The 17,578-nt window shown below is 37.1% G+C and overlaps 2 protein-coding genes across 5 annotated transcripts; both read left to right on the forward strand.

Annotated features, from left to right (window-relative positions):
* Positions 1-23: 23 nt before the first annotated feature.
* LOC113682591 (uncharacterized) lies at positions 24-8,943 on the forward strand. Of its 4 annotated transcripts, XM_027199756.2 has the most exons (9): positions 24-302; positions 2,307-2,360; positions 4,112-4,161; positions 5,158-5,227; positions 5,865-5,902; positions 6,442-6,489; positions 6,988-7,083; positions 7,454-7,501; positions 7,972-8,943. In XM_027199756.2, exons 1-9 carry the CDS (start codon positions 122-124, stop codon positions 8,179-8,181), a joined length of 795 nt encoding a protein of 264 aa, XP_027055557.2. In that variant the 5' UTR covers positions 24-121; the 3' UTR covers positions 8,182-8,943. The 4 variants fall into 4 exon arrangements, with proteins under 4 accessions (XP_027055557.2, XP_027055558.2, XP_089058013.1 ...); XM_027199757.2 differs by lacking the exon at positions 6,988-7,083; XM_089201887.1 differs by lacking the exon at positions 2,307-2,360 and having other exon boundaries at positions 39-302.
* Positions 8,944-11,520: 2,577 nt separating this feature from the next.
* LOC113682592 (uncharacterized) lies at positions 11,521-14,715 on the forward strand. Its single transcript, XM_027199758.2, is given in 6 exon segments — positions 11,521-12,242; positions 12,713-12,786; positions 12,911-13,018; positions 13,678-13,769; positions 13,772-13,883; positions 14,086-14,715. Coding segments are annotated over 6 exon segments (1,161 nt in total). The 5' UTR covers positions 11,521-11,943; the 3' UTR covers positions 14,562-14,715.
* Positions 14,716-17,578: the final 2,863 nt, after the last annotated feature.

Here is a 17,578-nt window from a genome sequence, read left to right on the forward strand (position 1 = left end):
CTACATCGCGCATGCGTAATTTAGATACTACCGCTGACATAGGAGGCTCAAACATGGCGGTAAACTTCTTCAGCAAGACTACTTACACCCCCAAGGAACTGGACCTTTATTTTGGTTCTTAATGGCCACATTTGGTTGGAGTTACAAGTCAAATGCAAGTGGAAGCAAACGTCCCAGTGAACAATCGAGAAAAGTTGAGAGCTGGCAGGAGAAACGCGCCGATGACACGCCGAAACCCCTACACCCCCAGTCGCATTCTGCTGAAACTTTGACAGCAGGAACCCAACCCGCGAGGAAAAAATGTAAGTCGTTAAAAACAGATTATTTGAGTCAAGTTAAAATCCTGGCAACTTATTTTTCAAGTAAACATTTGGGAAACTTAAAGTAGCATGTAACTGTACATTACACAAGCTTATTTAAAATGTACTTTCAGTTCAAGATCTTGTAGGGGAGCAACTGCATATATATATATATATATATATATATATATATATATATATATATATATATATAAATGAATGTTGTGCCGCGTAGCACTGGGAACACAAATGGTGAAACTCTGTGGGTTATTCATGGGTTTAAATAGCACTTTAATTTACACTTCAGAGTTAATTCTCTGTTTCACCATTTGTGTTCCCAGTGCTACGCGGCACAACGACTTTCTCTGTGCGACCTCGTAGCTCAGTCGGCAGAGTAACGGTAGATCTAATCCGGAGGTCGTGGGTTCGATTCCCACCGAGGTCAAAAGATTTTTTCTTTGCCTCGTGTGGTTCCCTGTTTCCCTTTATTAGGGCTAACGCCCTGTGGGTTATTCATGGGTTTAAATAGCACTTTAATTTACACTTCAGAGTTAATTCTCTGTTTCACCATTTATATATATATATATATATATATATATATAGGAAGTTTGCGAGTCGATTTTCGCGTGGAACAGTGCTCAATACGTTGAAGTAGAGCAGAATAAATATTATGAGAGGAAAAAAGGACGTAACTACGTTTCCCGACAAGCCTGTTTCGTGAATTGCTTCACTCTTCAGGGGTTTAAACCCCTGAAGAGTGAAGCGATTCACGAAACAGGCTTGTCGGGAAACGTAGTTACGTCCTTTTTTCCTCTCATAATATTTATATATATATATATATATAACTAACTGCAGACAGTACTGTTTCGGCCTTCTGGGCCTCATCATATATATATATATATATACTTATTTTTATTTTTATTTTTAATGTATGGCTTCTATTTTTAAGCGAAGTGGAGTAGAGTGCTGTAGAAAATGAAATGTGACGTCAAACGAAACAACGAAACGCAAAATGTTATATTAATCACATTTATATTTGTAGTTTTGTAGGAGGCATATGATTGCCCACCTAAGAAACTTTAACCACTCTAAACTGTCAGTTCTTTGATATTATTAGCCGTACTGAAGTGATGTTTTCAAGATGTACCCTTTTGATGTGGTTTGGCTCTTTCCTTCTTTGACAATACTTTTCCTTCAGTTAAATCTTCAATTTCAGGGATTATTTTATGTGATTAAGGTCTTTTGTCTCCATGATATATATCTTAGTTGATTGGTTTTTTGGGGGGATATGGGTGGATAACTTGGGAATTGTGTGTTTTGTATGAAGCAATCAAATAAGGGATTTTAACCTTTCTATAACAGAAACGGTCCTTCGTTCAGCTTCTCTCTCCTGATGGAAGTGCTAAATTACACCCTGCATCATTTAGTGTCAGTGTATGGTACTTTTGAACAAAGTAGATTTTGGGAGATTGAGCCTCCATGAAAATGTTGTTGATTTGATTGGATCAAGTATAAAGATAAAATATACATGATTGCTGTGCCAAACCTTAGCTTCCAAGTAATTTATCTATCCTTTCTGGTTTTTATATCTCTGTCTTCTATCTTTCCCATTCATATATGTTTTGTTGTTAACCCTTTCACTCCCATGAGTGACCAAGACAGAATTTCTCCTTACAGTATCAATACAATATCAACCAGATTAGTGATGAGAATAAAGAAAAATATCACTTTGGGGATAATTAGTTGATCCAATAGTAAATTATCTGAACTAACATTAAAATAATTATATGGTTGACAGTAAGGAGAATGACAAATTTGATCTGAGAGTTAAAGGGTTATTAACACATCCAACTAAGACCCGTCAGTGTATTACAAACAGCCTTTTTTAAACATTTGTGTGAATTTCTTTGGTAAAGTGATTCCTAACGGTGAAGAAATAAAAAGCTACAGATCATCCACCATTCTTGGCATTAGACTGTATTTTCTCATTTCTTTTTATCTCTAAAGATGACCCAAGAGCCAAGATATTTGTTGGTAACTTAGACTGGGAAACTAAAGAAGGTATTGAAGTACTGAAAAAATTAATTATTTGGTAATTTTTATACACTGAAAAGTCAGTAGCAATTAGAAAAGTGGGAGCTTTTTATTATCACTTTGTCCAGCATTGTGACCCATTTTGTGGCCTAACATGGAGATTTTGGCAAGCTAAACGGTTTTAAACTGTCTCACACACTTGTGTGCTTATTCAGACTGTTTTGTTGTTATTGCATTGATTTTAACTAAGGTATTGGATGTTCATTCCATGATTGAAGGGCCATATACAGAATAAGGCCCCAAGTAATTTTTATGTAACATGTATATTTCTCCCTCTGTTTTATGAGAGAATATATTACAGACAATTTTAAAGAAGAAACAAGGAGTTTCAGAGGGCTTTCCTCTTGGCCACCATTTGAATTATGCTGGCCATAATTATTAGTAAGCTATACATGTAAGGTATTGCCTACAGAAATTTCCTTAGATATGCTCTCATTTTGTTGTAGTATATCATGCAATTGTATAACCTATGTGTAGCCATACCTTCCCCCCCCCCTTCCAAGGGGAAACAGAAGGGAGGAAATATCTATGAAAACATGACACAAATCATGTTATATGACATCACTCTTTTGTGTGGAGATTATAATGATTTTTTATTGGTCAATCGTTTTGCTGATTCTTTCATGAATTGTGATTGGCTAGAGATGATGGTTTTCTTTCATACTAACAAACAAGATGGTGAGCAGAGTACCTTCATGGTCAACTATGCAAATAACCGCAACTTATAACAAGGTTTTAAGGCAAGTCTGCATGACTTCGGGATAGAGAAATTTCAAGAAGAACAGTGGAATGCTATAGATGCCAGTATGTTTTTCAAAGGTGACTATGTTTCCACTTGGTGCCCAACTGGCTATGGAATCTTTTTAATTTATCAAGCCATGCAAGTGATCAATTGCCTTTCTTTTCTAGAGAAAAATGTTCACTATATATTTATTGTGGCACCTGTAAAAGCTCTCATGGAAGACCAGGTTGACTATCTCAATGCATTTGGGCCAAGGTGATTGTCTTCCTTCAACTCTCAGTCTCTTTGAGAGTGGTGCTGCAAAGCTAATTAAGCTATTTATTTCTAGCAGCGATCCTTTAGACTGAAAAATGAGTTGCTCTTTCTTCACACTTGCAGCATAACTATCTCTTAAAGAAATCTGTAAAACCCTGAGATTCTGTGGCAAATGATCCAATTTTTCTTAGACAACTGTGGCACTATCTGCAAATGTAAGAAGAGACTGTGTGGATGTTGAAATCTACTTTTGTTAGTGTGATGTTAATCAAACATCACCCTCTTCTTATTGACTCTATACCAAGAATTGCTTATAATCTTTGTTCATATTCTTTAAGCAAATTATATATAAATAAATAAATCATGGAAAGTGAATTCACTTCAACATTGTTGTTCACCTTGATTACTTTTCACTCTAGCATGTGCCACTTTGCAAAAATATTATCAAGTTACTTAATTTTGCATAGATTAGAGTGGCATGATATAACACAATTTGTGTCAGGTTTTCCTAGATGTTCACTTCATTCTGTTTCTCCTTGAGGGGAAGGGTACAGCTACCTATAGGCTAGACATTGTGATTTCCAGTAATGTTTGAGTTGTATGTCAGCTAACATATCACACATAATTATCATAAGCCAGGGCAGCAGTGGAAAGCATTATAATATAATGGAAATAAGGATTTTGACTTCAATGTTTGATATTCTGAATATTTTTTTTGCAGTAACCATTGCTGAAATATTTTCTACCTTTGGAGAAATAGAGACAGTTAAGGTATGATATATTTACTAGCTTAGCTAAGGGGTAAAGGGACACTCAAGAGATTGATCAGCCATGTCAAATATAAGCAACCTATCAGTTTATTATGGAGATTATTTTTGGGCAAAGAAATAAGACCTTATTATCAATGAAAACAAGGATTATTTGAAAAGTAGAGGTTGTCTTTTGCGTTAATTTTTACCTTTATCTTTAACTCCCAAGATCTCTCTCACTATAATTAATTTCTCTTGTCATTTTGCTTTCCTTGATTGTAAGGATAAATTATTTAATGGTCTCTCTTAGTGATGAAAGGGTTTGCCCTAATTTTCCTTCCTGAAGAGACTTGTAACCAAATGGTCACTGCCATTTTAATACACTTTCAAGAACACATTTGATGATAACTAAAAAGTTGGTGAAGTGATGGTTGTAGCACTTCCCAGAGTAACACCAGATTGTCAGGGTATCAATTAGGCATTACAGATCAGATAATGCTCTGGCTATAGAACAAAGAATTTTTGGGCTAAATTTTGATGGCCTGATCTAGGTTTTGTTTAAATGTGTAGCTGTTTTGTGGTTTGTTATTCTGTCACTATACACATAATTCTCCAGCTATAAAATTTCATAATGAAAGCTTTGAATTGTCAGAGTGATCACAGTAGGAAATGTGTGTAATCAGTTAGAAGAATGGACTCTTGGGAGTGAGAGGGTTGTGTAACACTCAGGGTGCAATTAATGGGAATTTGCTTTGAATGTTCTCAACCCTTATCAGGTATAAGGTGTAAAATACCAATCAAATTTTTCATATTTATTTTGATATTTGCTAAATTAAATGTTAGTTTGTTATTTTTTTTTAATCTCTCTGTTTCTGAACCATTTCAATTGATATTTGTTTCTGGGTGGAAGTTGATGATAACACACTAGCTCTGGATATTTGATAATTAAATTACTGACCAAATTATCAAGTTCATGATTGTGTTTTAATCCCTATGTAATACATTTACTTACTTGTAGCTCATCAAGGATCATGACACTGGCATTTCAAGAGGGTTTGCCTTCATTACATTCTGTGAAGTGGACTCTGGTAATTATTTTTTTATTACCACAAATTGTATTTTGTTGTTTGAATTGATTTTCATTTGCATGTAAGATGATGACTTCCATCCAATTTGATTGGTACTTTCCTATGGTTTATGACTATCAACTTATGAAGAATCCAAAACTAAGGAGAAGCAATGTGAAAAAAAAAACTTCAAATATTCTTCCTTAGAAAACACTTTGAAAAACAGTGATATCTATCTAGAACATGGTAGTGTAAAACCTCTGTGCAAAACTGTGTTCATCAGCAACATTTATTTGAGGTAATATGGTGTCATTTGTCATAATTTTTTTGAAGTATGAATCAAAATGTAGGTGTACTTCTTTCAGAAAATATAAATTACTGTCTTTTGACCTGGGCTAGCCCTATCAATAGCAATTTCCAGCTGTACCTAGGGCAACTGGGTTTTAGTGACTGTGTATGATATTAGAGTGGCACTTTATTAGACTATAACTGATGTGAAATTCTGAATATGTATGCAACATATACATTTACAAGACATAGATGGGCTCATTGTTAATAACACCCTGGAATTGAAGTCCCTGGCAGTCACGTCTTGTAGCAAATGTTGTTGTGAGCATCTGTCTAAGTTTTTTTTTGTGCTTTCATTCTCTTTTTACAGCCGTGAAATGTAAAACATGGTGTGCTTATAACCATTTGGTAGGTTCATACTCATGTTTCTATTTACTAAGGAAATTGGCATTTTGAAGATTAGTGAGGAAAATTTTGTTGACACATCAATAACCATTGTTGTTATTTAATGATAACATCAATGCTCAGAAGAATCATGTTAGGCCACTTTTATCTTTTGTGATGAAGTTATAGTTATGTAATTATTGCTAGCTATTTGGTAACAGCAAAAATTTTAAAGCAAGCAAACTCATTCTTTTTCCTTTTTCTAATTAGTACTCTTTTGTGGCACTATCTCCCAAAATTATGTGATTTTCACTGATGAACGTATCAGTTATGATAATAGGTGGAAAGTACAGTTGTAAGGTATAATTATGCTAATGACAATAAGTTGCATTCATGTGGTCAGGGAAAGCTTGTTATTGTCGAGGAAAATGGGAAGACTGTGAAACCTGATGTCTGTAGTAACCATGTTTTGTAGACTTGCATGTGTTCAAATAGATCTGTACATCTATACACATTGAATGCAATAGGTATAACAAATTAAATCAATACATTTACATCACCAGAAAATTGATGATAGAAATGTAACTGTGAGGGCTGCTGAGCGTCGACAGGTGAGTTTTCATCATTTATTTTTATGTTATACCATAATTTGGCATCACTGTCATTGATATTAGTCATTGATACATAATGAATTACTTGTTTAGTGAAAAGTCCATGAATAAAGTACTCTCTGAACTAGTGCTATCCATAAATCATAAACCAAAGCATCCAATCATGAAAAAAATGTTAGATCTAACAGAAAAAGCCACATAGATGTAAGTGGTTGCTATCATGGGGAAACTTGGGAGAAATTTTCTTGCAAATTGATTTTGCTTGGAAAATCAATACTAATTTGATTGGTTTAAAGTGTAGTTTTTGCCAAGTTATAAGTTTGTAGGTTTGCAAGTCAATCATTAAGTATTGATAAACTTATCCCAATTTTCCTGATGTATTGTAAGGTTAAAAATGGTATCCTATGCTGTTGTAGCATTAAATCTATCACCAGCAAAGGGAGAAAAACATATTTCCTTTACTAAATGAACTTTTTTCCCTCTTCACTTTACCTGTAGACTAATTATGCAGCAATTGAAAAGAGGAAATGTGCAGAGGATAATAACCCCACATTATACTGGGAGTACAAATGGGCTGAGGACCCCAAATCAGAGGTAGAAATTTGTTTAGATATAAGCAGCTCACACTGCAAAAGGTTTTTCTCCACAGTTAACAAATCTCAGTCATTCCATCAGTGCTACCAATGCACCTGTTGACAGCAACAAAAACCTTTTTTTTTTCTTTCCTTACTCATTTTCATGCTTTCATTGTTGCAATTGGCCTGGTCTACAGATACTGTGCAATAAGAGCTTGGTGTTATGGCCAGCTACAACAATTATTACTGCTAAATGATGAACTTGTGTGGTCAAAAGGGTGCCTATAGGTATGCATTTTTAATGTCTTATCTGATAGCAGAAGTGGACTTTAAAATGTCCTTTTTGTGTTTCCAGAATTGCTACACAAAACTGTGTCTCTATTCCTCAGGTTTATGGTCCCTATGAGACAAGTTTGATGTTACAGTGGTCTAAAGCTGTAAGTATCTGGATATGTTCTGAAAAATAATTTGGAAAGCAAAAGAATATCCAATCACTTTTAATCAGCTGTGGATGGAAGAAGCTCAGGGAACACTTGATTATCCTATTTGACTTTGTCTTGGAAAAATGGTAGTTTAATGTACTACATGATGGGCAAAAGTAGAGGTTCCGAAATATTTTTTTTCGTTTTCAATGGATTTATTGGTGAAAATTGTGCTTCCTTTTTAATGCTTTCACTTCCAAGATATCACTGGTAATTCTCCTTACTGTCTCCCATACAATTCCTATTAATGTCAGTACAGAGAATTTGGTATTGGAAAGACATAATCTCCTAATTGATATTTTTCTTTATTCTTATTACTTGTCTGCTTGAAGTTGTATTGAAATTATAAGGAGAAATTATCTGTTGATCACTCATAGGAGGGAATTTTAAAGTTAATTTCTTGCCTGTATGTTTTCTCATTTTAGGGATATTTTGACGCAGGTTGTTGGGTGCGAGAACACGTGACCAAACAAAGTGACGAGAACTTATCTGAACCTTCATGTAAGACAGCGAGACTAGTGGATCAAAGTTATTCCGATTCGAGTGATTCTGAGGATGATACACCATCTGTGGGGCACCCTGACGAAAATGAATTTCTTCATGTGTCTGAGATAGATTTCTCTATATTTCCATGAGTATGTGCAACGCCCGGAACATCAGACAGTTTGAGTGTTAACGGAGTATGTACACATCGGCATCGGAGAGATCATTGGTAGTATTGGAAGGATAGCTAAATGAAAGAGGAAATTCATTTTATATTCAAACTTTGAGTGGCCAGATAGTCCTGCTCGCCGTCTTTTGTTTGTTTCGTCACGTAATGCATTCTAATCCGGACTAGCGGCGAGAGACCGTCACAACAGTATGTCTCGTCGTCTGTTTTGGTACGTTGAAACCTTAAGCAAGACAGGTCACTCATATTGATATCTACCTTTGAACAAATGAAGGACGAATAGCATAAAACATTACATCATTACTTCACCGTGTTCAAAATATGTTTTTCTCGAAGTTTGGCCCACAGACGTCTGTTTGTTTACATCGAGCACTAGTAAGGTTTATTCAAGTGAGCTGTGGTTGAAGTTTTTGACACGTCAGCTACTTTTGAAGACTATTCTCTAAATTTTTAGACCCCTCGTTATATCTTTCGAAAGAAATGGTTTCATGTTTAGTTCTTGTAAGCTAGTCAAACTTGTTGATGGTTAAATTTAAATTTTAGTTACGCGAACAAATCAAGAACCTGATCTATCAGACCTAAAATTACCGCTTCATTGAACATTACACTTTGTCAAACTAATTGACTGTGTCAAAGTGTCATTTAAATTCTAAAATCTGTTTTATCTTCCTTTAACGGCTGGCGGTGAATCTAAATGGACTAAAATCAATGAAGAACCTCGTATCACAATTTCGGCTGGCTGTCTTATATGTGAAAAACGTCAAAATTCCCCTGATCACAAAGCATCCCAAACCATCTCAAGGATTATAGGTTAATACAAAAGGAAATGATGTTCCATTGTTTTCTCTTGCTTAAAAATGGAACATTTGGTTATTCACCCGAGTTCTAAACAGAACCACGGTGAAATTAGAAGATCCTCGCAGCTAAGAACACTACTGAAACTAGTAGTTGTAAGTAGGACCTGAAAAAAATTTCAGGCCCGTACGGGATTTGAACCCATGACCTCTGCGATACCGGTGCAGCGCTCTACCATTTGAGCTAACAAGCCAACTGAGAGCTGGTCAATGAATTGGGTACAACTACTTACAACTAATAGTTTCAGTAGTGTTCTTAGCTGCGAGGATCTTCTAATTTCATCTTTCCACCGCAGTGCAAATATGTGAATTTTCATATATCTAAATCTTCATTCACTCGGATGTTTATTTGTACCCAATTCATTGACCAGCTCTCAGTTGGCTTGTTAGCTCAATTGGTAGAGCGCTGCACCGGTATCGCAGAGGTCATGGGTTCAAATCCCGTACGGGCCTGAAATTTTTTTCAGGTCCTACTTACAACTACTAGTTTCAGTAGTGTTCTTAGCTGCGAGGATCTTCTAATTTCATCTTTCCACCGCAGTGCAAATATGTGAATTTTCATATATCTAAATCTTCATTCACTCGGATGTTTATTTGTACCCAATTCATTGACCAGCTCTCAGTTGGCTTGTTAGCTCAATTGGTAGAGCGCTGCACCGGTATCGCAGAGGTCATGGGTTCAAATCCCGTACGGGCCTGAAATTTTTTGTCAGGTCCTACTTACAACTACTAGTTTCAGTAGTGTTCTTAGCTGCGAGGATCTTCTAATTTCATCTTTCCACCGCAGTGCAAATATGTGAATTTTCATAGAACCACGGTTTTACGCATTCAGTGGGCCTTAGGCTTTCTCCATAAAATGGTTGATTTACTTAAATAAATTTCCTTCTACTTTAAGGTTTTTTGGCCCTCGTGACGCTCTTCACAAAAATAAGCGTTTAGATAAAAGGTTGAGCTAAATTGAGGATTGTTTAGGACGGGGTTTCGTTTAGCAACGGCAAAACTTTGTTAACCGGCCCTTCAAGCATTTTACAGAGGCAGTACGATTCATGGTATAGCCAACCAAAAAAGAATAATTATACGAAACGCCGAACTGACCGCAATCAGATGTTGACGTTATTTTCATCAACTTGTCGCCCATTTCTATTTGCTTTTCTGTCTAGGCTTGAATAATACGTGTAAAATGAGCAACAAAGATAAGCCGTACTATTTCTGTTCACCGAGGATCTGTTCAACTACAGTTTGCACTTCTGGGTAAGGCCTTCTAAATCAAATTCGTTTCTGTCGGCCCGGAAAAACTAACTGTCGTAGATACCACGGGCATGTTTCTTTTGAACAGAGGTCATTTGAAAATAAACGGAGCATGGTACGGTTTGTAATCAATGATTTCGAATGAATGAGGAAAGTAGTGATCTGATCGGTTGACAAGGAAGCGATTCTTTTTTTAAACCAACCGTAGAAATTAGTGAAGCAAACCAGTGCGAACAATAAAAACTGAACTGAAAATTCAGTCACTATGAATTTTGACCTGCAGAAACGACCGATCACATAAAATCCGGCCTCATCGCCTCTGATAATGTTTTCAAGAAAAATGAACCAAAAACATTTAAAGTCGTCGCTATTAATAGAATTCGTGGTAATTCATGAAGACAAGGAACTGGACGGTCACATAAACGTAGCACATGCACTACAAATAATCAGGTAGAAAAATCACGAAGATTGCCAAACTCTAGAATTATTTTTTTCGCGCTTTTAGCCTTTAAATATCTAAACGCCAGGCAAGAGCTAAGAGCTCTTCCTCGCATGGCGTTGTACATTGGCGGGTTTCAATTTCTCCTGTCCGACTCGGTTAAAGCAGCTCGACATGAACTGAAGGAAAGTTCGTACACACGAACTCTGACGAAGGGCTAACGCTCGAAACGTCAGCTTTTTTACCCTTTACGGTGGCTAATTTACGTTTTCAACTCAGTTGTTAACACCAAATTACCTGCTTAGTTTAGGGTACACGTGCTCGTTTACATAGTTAACTGTCTCATAAATAACGCAGTTAGTTCACAAGAATACCGGGCTGAATATGAAGAATACAAATCAGTAAAAGACAAACCAAGACTATGTCTAACCTGTTTTATGACCATTATTTTCTGTCTATTTAATTTCCAGCGATTGAATCTTGGAGCAGGAATAATGCGAATGAAACATTTTCAGTGATTTATGCAAAAATGGTTCTGAGCTTTTAGCTTAACAACGAATGTGTGCATTGTGTCTCGAGACTCTCCAGTGATTATTCCTATCAATACTTCATTCGAACGAAACTTGTCGCTGTGAAATTTACATAGGCTGAAACAACTTTTAAGCGACTGTACGGGAAAATGAAATTTTGTTTCAGCACTTTTGTACGCTAAATTTAATAACTTTGTTGAATGTTTTATAAGATTTGATATGAGTCATATCCTAAACATCAATCATATGCCTAATTGTGCGTTCCAAATTTGTCAATTAACCCACTTTGATTATAGAAGTAAAATACGAGGTTACTATCACGTATGGGAAGCATAGCCAGAGACATCTGTTACTGGATTTTTAAAGTATGTGAAACAAAACAGTCTTGATTTTCTTAATAAGTACACTTTGTTGAATCCAAATCAGCCACAAATTGCAGTGTGCGACGGAAAACGACGACTGGTTGTTTACTGATACTGGAAAATTCTCGTCCACGAAAATAAATATTCATACACACGGCTTTCAATAAAATCAGAGACAGTCATCAATATAATTGAAGTTTATTCTCTAGCCACATTCAGCTTGGCGAAAATTTCTGTAATCGAAAGCTGATTTGACCTCGTTACGTGGACGGAAAATTTATTTCTTCCACGGAAATGAAGCCTGGTACAACACATTTTTCTACTCGTGTGGGCCTCTGGGTTGTGGTGGTGTGCATGATTTCCGCTGCATTTCTGATTTCCAACTATCTGGTTGTTAATGAGCGTATTGCCGCTATGGAAGGAAAACTAGAAAGTCTGCAGAGAGGTGAGAATTTAAACCAAGATGTTTCTTCTGACGAACAAACAGGTGGCAAAGACGAGCATCATGTCAGAAGAAAAAGAGCGTTGAAACAAAGAACTCAAGCGAGCGCTATCGCAGATTTTGAAAAACGACTTCGAGCTTTGGAGAAAAGGTATCTCTACCTAATACTTTGTTTTGTCTACTGAAAAACCACCTTGCCATTGTGTCACTAGTTTAATGAAAATTTATTGCCCTTTATCTATGAAAAAAATTTGCCTTTCGGTCAATAAATAAGTAATCTCTCAGAGCATCACACGATGCATCAATCGGGAGAGCTTGTCCTTCAGATTAGCTAAACACTTCATTCTCTCGCAAATTTAACATTACTCTCAAGTTTTCTTTGATTAAGACAAGAATATCAGGGAAAGGAGAATTTAATTATCAACTAAAAATTGAGTGTATTGCGCGTTACGCGTACCACATACAACTTTTGCTTCAAATCTAATTTTGAGAGAATCCCACAATTATCAATCTGTTTCTTCATTTGCAAATAACATTACTTCCTATATTTTTTGTAGCTTGTATACAATCCCGCAGACTGAATCTGCTTAAGCTGATTATTACGTTATTTCAATCTGATAGGATCAATGCCAACAATAGGTCTATGATGTCCTCAAGCGAGCATAGTGATTGGTGGTTTCTTGCATATCTTCGAGGTTTGTAAACCTATGACGGTTTAAAATTGATTCTTGCTTTTTTTGTTGTTGTTGTTTGATTTGCCACAATCAATAAAAGAATGTTAGCACAAATTCAAATTCTCAATTCAAATTTCTCAAACAGGGCGAGATGGTCGAGATGGCAGGGAAGGCCTCATGGGTCCTCCTGGACCGCCTGGAAAGCCGGGTACCCCAGGGATGGCGGGAAAACCGGGTGCACCAGGGCCAAAGGGTAAGAATTTAACAACAACAATTGCCAGTAAGTACAGGAACATTATAAGCTGCACAAACAGAGGTATCTTAAACAGCTGAAACAAAAGAGGTCAGAGTTACAAGTTAGATGTGTCTCAAATTAGACAAAATACAGAGATATCCAAATCTGAACAAACAACGCGGTAGCCACAAACTGGACAAACAACTAAGATGTTACAAAATGGACACCCAAAAGAGTGTCACAAACCACAAATAAAGAGATGTCACAATTTGAACAAAAAACAAACGTGTCACAAACTGGACAAAAATTAGAGATGACAGAAACTGAACAAAAATCAGGTGTCACAAATTGAACAAACAACAAATGTCTTAAAAACTGTACAAACAAAAGAAATATCGTTAGCTGGACAAACAACGGAAATGTCATTAACGAGAAAAAACAACAAAGGTGACACAAACTAAACAAACAACAAAGGTGACACAAACTGAACAAACAACAATGGCGTCACTAAATTGACAAGCTAGAGAGGTGTCACAAAATGAACAAATAAAAGAAAGGTCGCAAACTGGACGAACAGAGGCATCATAGACTGCTTAAGGAAAAGATCCATTGCAGACCTGAAGCAACAGAAGGCAATTTATTTCTTTTCTTTTGTCGCTACGATGTTGGTCAAACAGGACAGTCTGGACATGGTACTAACAAGCCGGTTCCAGGTCCCCCAGGTCCTAGGGGACAGCAAGGCCCTAGTGGGAGCCCTGGGCGCCAGGGGCCCCCCAAGGGCCCAAAGGTAATAAAGGGCAGGATGGGGCTGGTATTACTGGAGTGAAATATGTCCGCTGGGGAAAGACCAAGTGTCCTAGCGGTGCTCAATTGGTTTATGAAGGTGAGAATTGCTTACTATGTTTCAGAATACTACTATATTGTTAACCCTTCGAAACGTTAACTGCGTGTAGAGAGTGGTGGTGAAAAGTTACTAAAAGAGGACTTGAACGTTTGTAAGGCTACTGAAAAATTTCTTTTTAATTTTCAATCAAATATACACAGGGTTGAATTGAATAGATGAGTGATCTTAAATTTTTTCTTAGGTATAATTGGGAGTAGCCATTACCACCATCTTGGTGGAGGAGGAGAATACATTTGTCTGCCAAAGGTCCCGAAGTACGACAAATACAAGGACGGATATCAATCGCACTCATACATTTATGGCACTGAATATGAAGTCAGTGGGTTCAATCCATTTAAAAACAGCCTACATGATCACGACGCCCCATGTGCAGTATGTTACGTCAGCTCACGTGCAACCCAACTGATGATACCCGCTAGGAATGATTGCCCCTCCGCTTGGACCGAAGAGTACCATGGGTACCTGATGTCGGAGCGCCACAACCACAAACAGTCACGCAACTTCATTTGCGTTGACCGAGACGCGGAGTTTGTTCACGGCAGCCGTGCAAACGTCGATGGTGCCCTTCTGTACCTTGTGGAAGGTCAGTGTGGCTCGTTGCCATGCCTACCTTATGTTGGTGGTAGGGAATTGACTTGCGCTGTATGCACCAAGTGATGAGTCAACCGTGGAAAAGCTCTTCAGACACTAGTGGCTTTAGATTTTCGAGAAAGCTTTTAATATTCGAGATTTTGTATGGGCTGAGGCTAAAAGAAAAGGGAAAAGTTTTATTTTATTAATGAATAAACAACTTAAAACGTTTACCCAAGAATAGGGTTTTTGTATTGTTGTTTTTATTTTGCTTAACTTTGTTTTGTTTTTGTTTTTGTTTTTAATTTTGTTTTTGTGTCTGTTTCTGTCTCTATTTTTTCTTTCATCGAGTAAACTGTTCCACGGCAACCATGAATGCCATATTCGTTGGAAAAGTGGAAAACGTCTTTCGCCATCTTCCCTTTATAAAATTTATATGAACAGAAATTTTGTATTTCTGAAATTGCCTTTCTTTCCATATCGCCAGAAACAAGGTTCGATTAAAGGAATTTCCGACGTAATTTTTTTGGTCATTCAACCAGTTTTGGGATCAAAACAACCAAGATACCACACTAAGAAACTGCTGACTCAGCTCTTGAGACATGAATGTCGACCGAATCTCCACAGAAAAGTTCATGCAAACCTAATTTTAATTTGTTTTTCGAAAAATGCCAAATTTCTATGTAAAACCTTGATAACTGAGGTTTATAGAGAAACGGGAACAAACAAACGGTCCCGGTTATACTTGTTGTAATTAGGATTAAGTTTACTGACTTATGTTCACTTTTGATCAAAATAAATATTAGTGGAAAACAATATGTCATAATTGGAGCTTTAACCAAAACCTTTTCTCCCCAAAGAAATGACCAGGCTCAGGGATCGCCAGAAAGGCAAAAAGGAGGAAAAGTAACGCAAATTATTTTGCTATGAGAGGAAGGATGAGGCTTTCTTATGATTTAAACACATAACTTAAATTTTTGTCTTAAATATATCTAACGAAATATCTGACTCAGCGCCAATTGCACGACAAATCACACGAATGTTAACGCAAATACTTTCATCCTTATTCATCCTTACGATTGATTGCACGAAAAGTATGAAAGGAAAATATGAAAGTCCACACGGCGACCAGGTGGACAATCAGACATGGTTTGATGCTACTCTGGTTTAAAGATTTAAAAGCAACCGAGAAGTTACAATTCATAGACCCAACGTTTCGACAGTCCTGTCTAGTGCCCTCATCAGGGGTGATCTAAACGCTGCAACACGAAATCCTTTTATACGCTCACTAATTAGCTGCCCTTTTTTCTGACGAGGTGTAAACAGGCATCAGAAGTAAGGCGCCATCATCACGATTTAAAGGAGTGTGGGCGGAGTTGATAAGCTAAGCTTCCAAATAAAGGCGCTGGTGGTAACGCCGATTAGATTTTAGACTTATCCCACCCTGTGTGCTCCGATAAAGCTGAATTTTCTTTTTCGCGAAAGAAGACCGCTTTTTGATGCTCTTTCAAACGTGTACCAAACTGACGTTTGGTCTCTCTGATATACTCGTTATCACAGTCATTGCACGGGATAGAATAAATAGCGTCGGTTCGTTGTTCTTTCGTGACAGGATCTTTATGTTTGGCAAAAATATGCCCTAAAGTCTGAAAAGGTTTCTGAGCAACTTTTACGATGGGTTCCGACAATTGTCTCTAAATTCCCCTGTTCCCCTCTGTACACATTTAAATCAAGAAAGGGCAAACGTCTATCCTTTTTACGCTCAAGGGTAAATTGCAGAAACGGCTCTACTGAACTCAAGTGCGATAGTAGGCGTTCCGCTTCATTTCCGGATACCGCAGAAATCACATCATCGATATATCGTTTCCCAAAAAAGGGTTTAACAGGTGAAGTGGCTAAGGCCCTTTGTTCCACGTCTTTCATTACCAACTATCATGAACCGTTTGAACGCAAATATGATGGTCAATAATAGTGAACGAAAGTTTAAGCTATCATCAATTATCATAATCGTTTGAACGGGACTTTCGTACTTGCCAAAACAGAGTAAAATAATAAACGGGGCGATATTCGAGGTAACCCGACCCAGACCTCCCTCGATTTTTCACTCCTCTGCTCCTATCGCACCCCGTTCACTTTTGTGCTTCGTTTCTCTAACAGAACACCTGGAACGGACTGGTTCTTCTCACGTAACAAGGATCCAGTTTATACTCCTCTGTAAAGAAAGGTATTGTTATTTGTCCATGAGTACGCAACACCGTTAGCTCGGCTCTAAACCATTAAACCGCGTTATTCGTGCTTTACCGCAAATAGCGTTCCAGGACTCCAATTTCTAGAGAAACACAGAATGAACTCTGTTCATTAAGACTGGCTTTATCAGCTTTTGCAAAACTTGTATTTGAATGCACGCTCCACGTGGTTATTTCTTGGTGTGATTATGACGATACAATCAGACTTTTGTGGCAATAATTCACTATCCTCACTCATTTTCTTTTTCTTTTCATTCAGCCCCTAATTAAGATAGTAAAGAAATAAATAAATTGTCTACAGATTTTATTGTTAAGGAGCAAGGCGGCAACGTCTTCTAAACTATGAATTCGAAATGATTAAGAACAATTGCAGAAGCTGTATCTTTCCGAGAAAACAATATATTTTGTCAAGAGATTATAATCCCTTGATTTTGTAAAACTGGAAAATTCGAGCACTCGACTTTGATCACGATTCATGCTCATGATTCTTTCTCAATGATTTAGATTAGCAGTATATAAGTGCAGCGCTCTGGCAGCTGTATATGCTGTAAAAAAAATGATAATCTCTCCGAGAAACGAATGGAATAGAGTTATATTATGGCTTGTTTCTGTAGGATCAAAACACTTTACACGTGTTGCGGTCCTTCTCTTCCGTATACGCAATTTCTTCTTTTTTCCTTCTTTATCCATTCATTGACGAAACAAGTACTTGCAATATTGAAGAAATACAGTACACTACTAAGAAGGAAGCTTATACACGAAAGTAAGAGGCGCGGAGCCCAGAACTGGTTGAATATCATAAAAGGAAAGATAGTTTGGCTCGCCACATCGTGCAATCACTGCGTAACTTGGCGCACC

This window comes from Pocillopora damicornis, chromosome 3 (assembly GCF_964200805.1).
Source record: "Pocillopora damicornis chromosome 3, jaPocDami1.2, whole genome shotgun sequence".
In the NCBI taxonomy this organism is placed as follows: Eukaryota; Metazoa; Cnidaria; class Anthozoa; order Scleractinia; family Pocilloporidae; genus Pocillopora; species Pocillopora damicornis.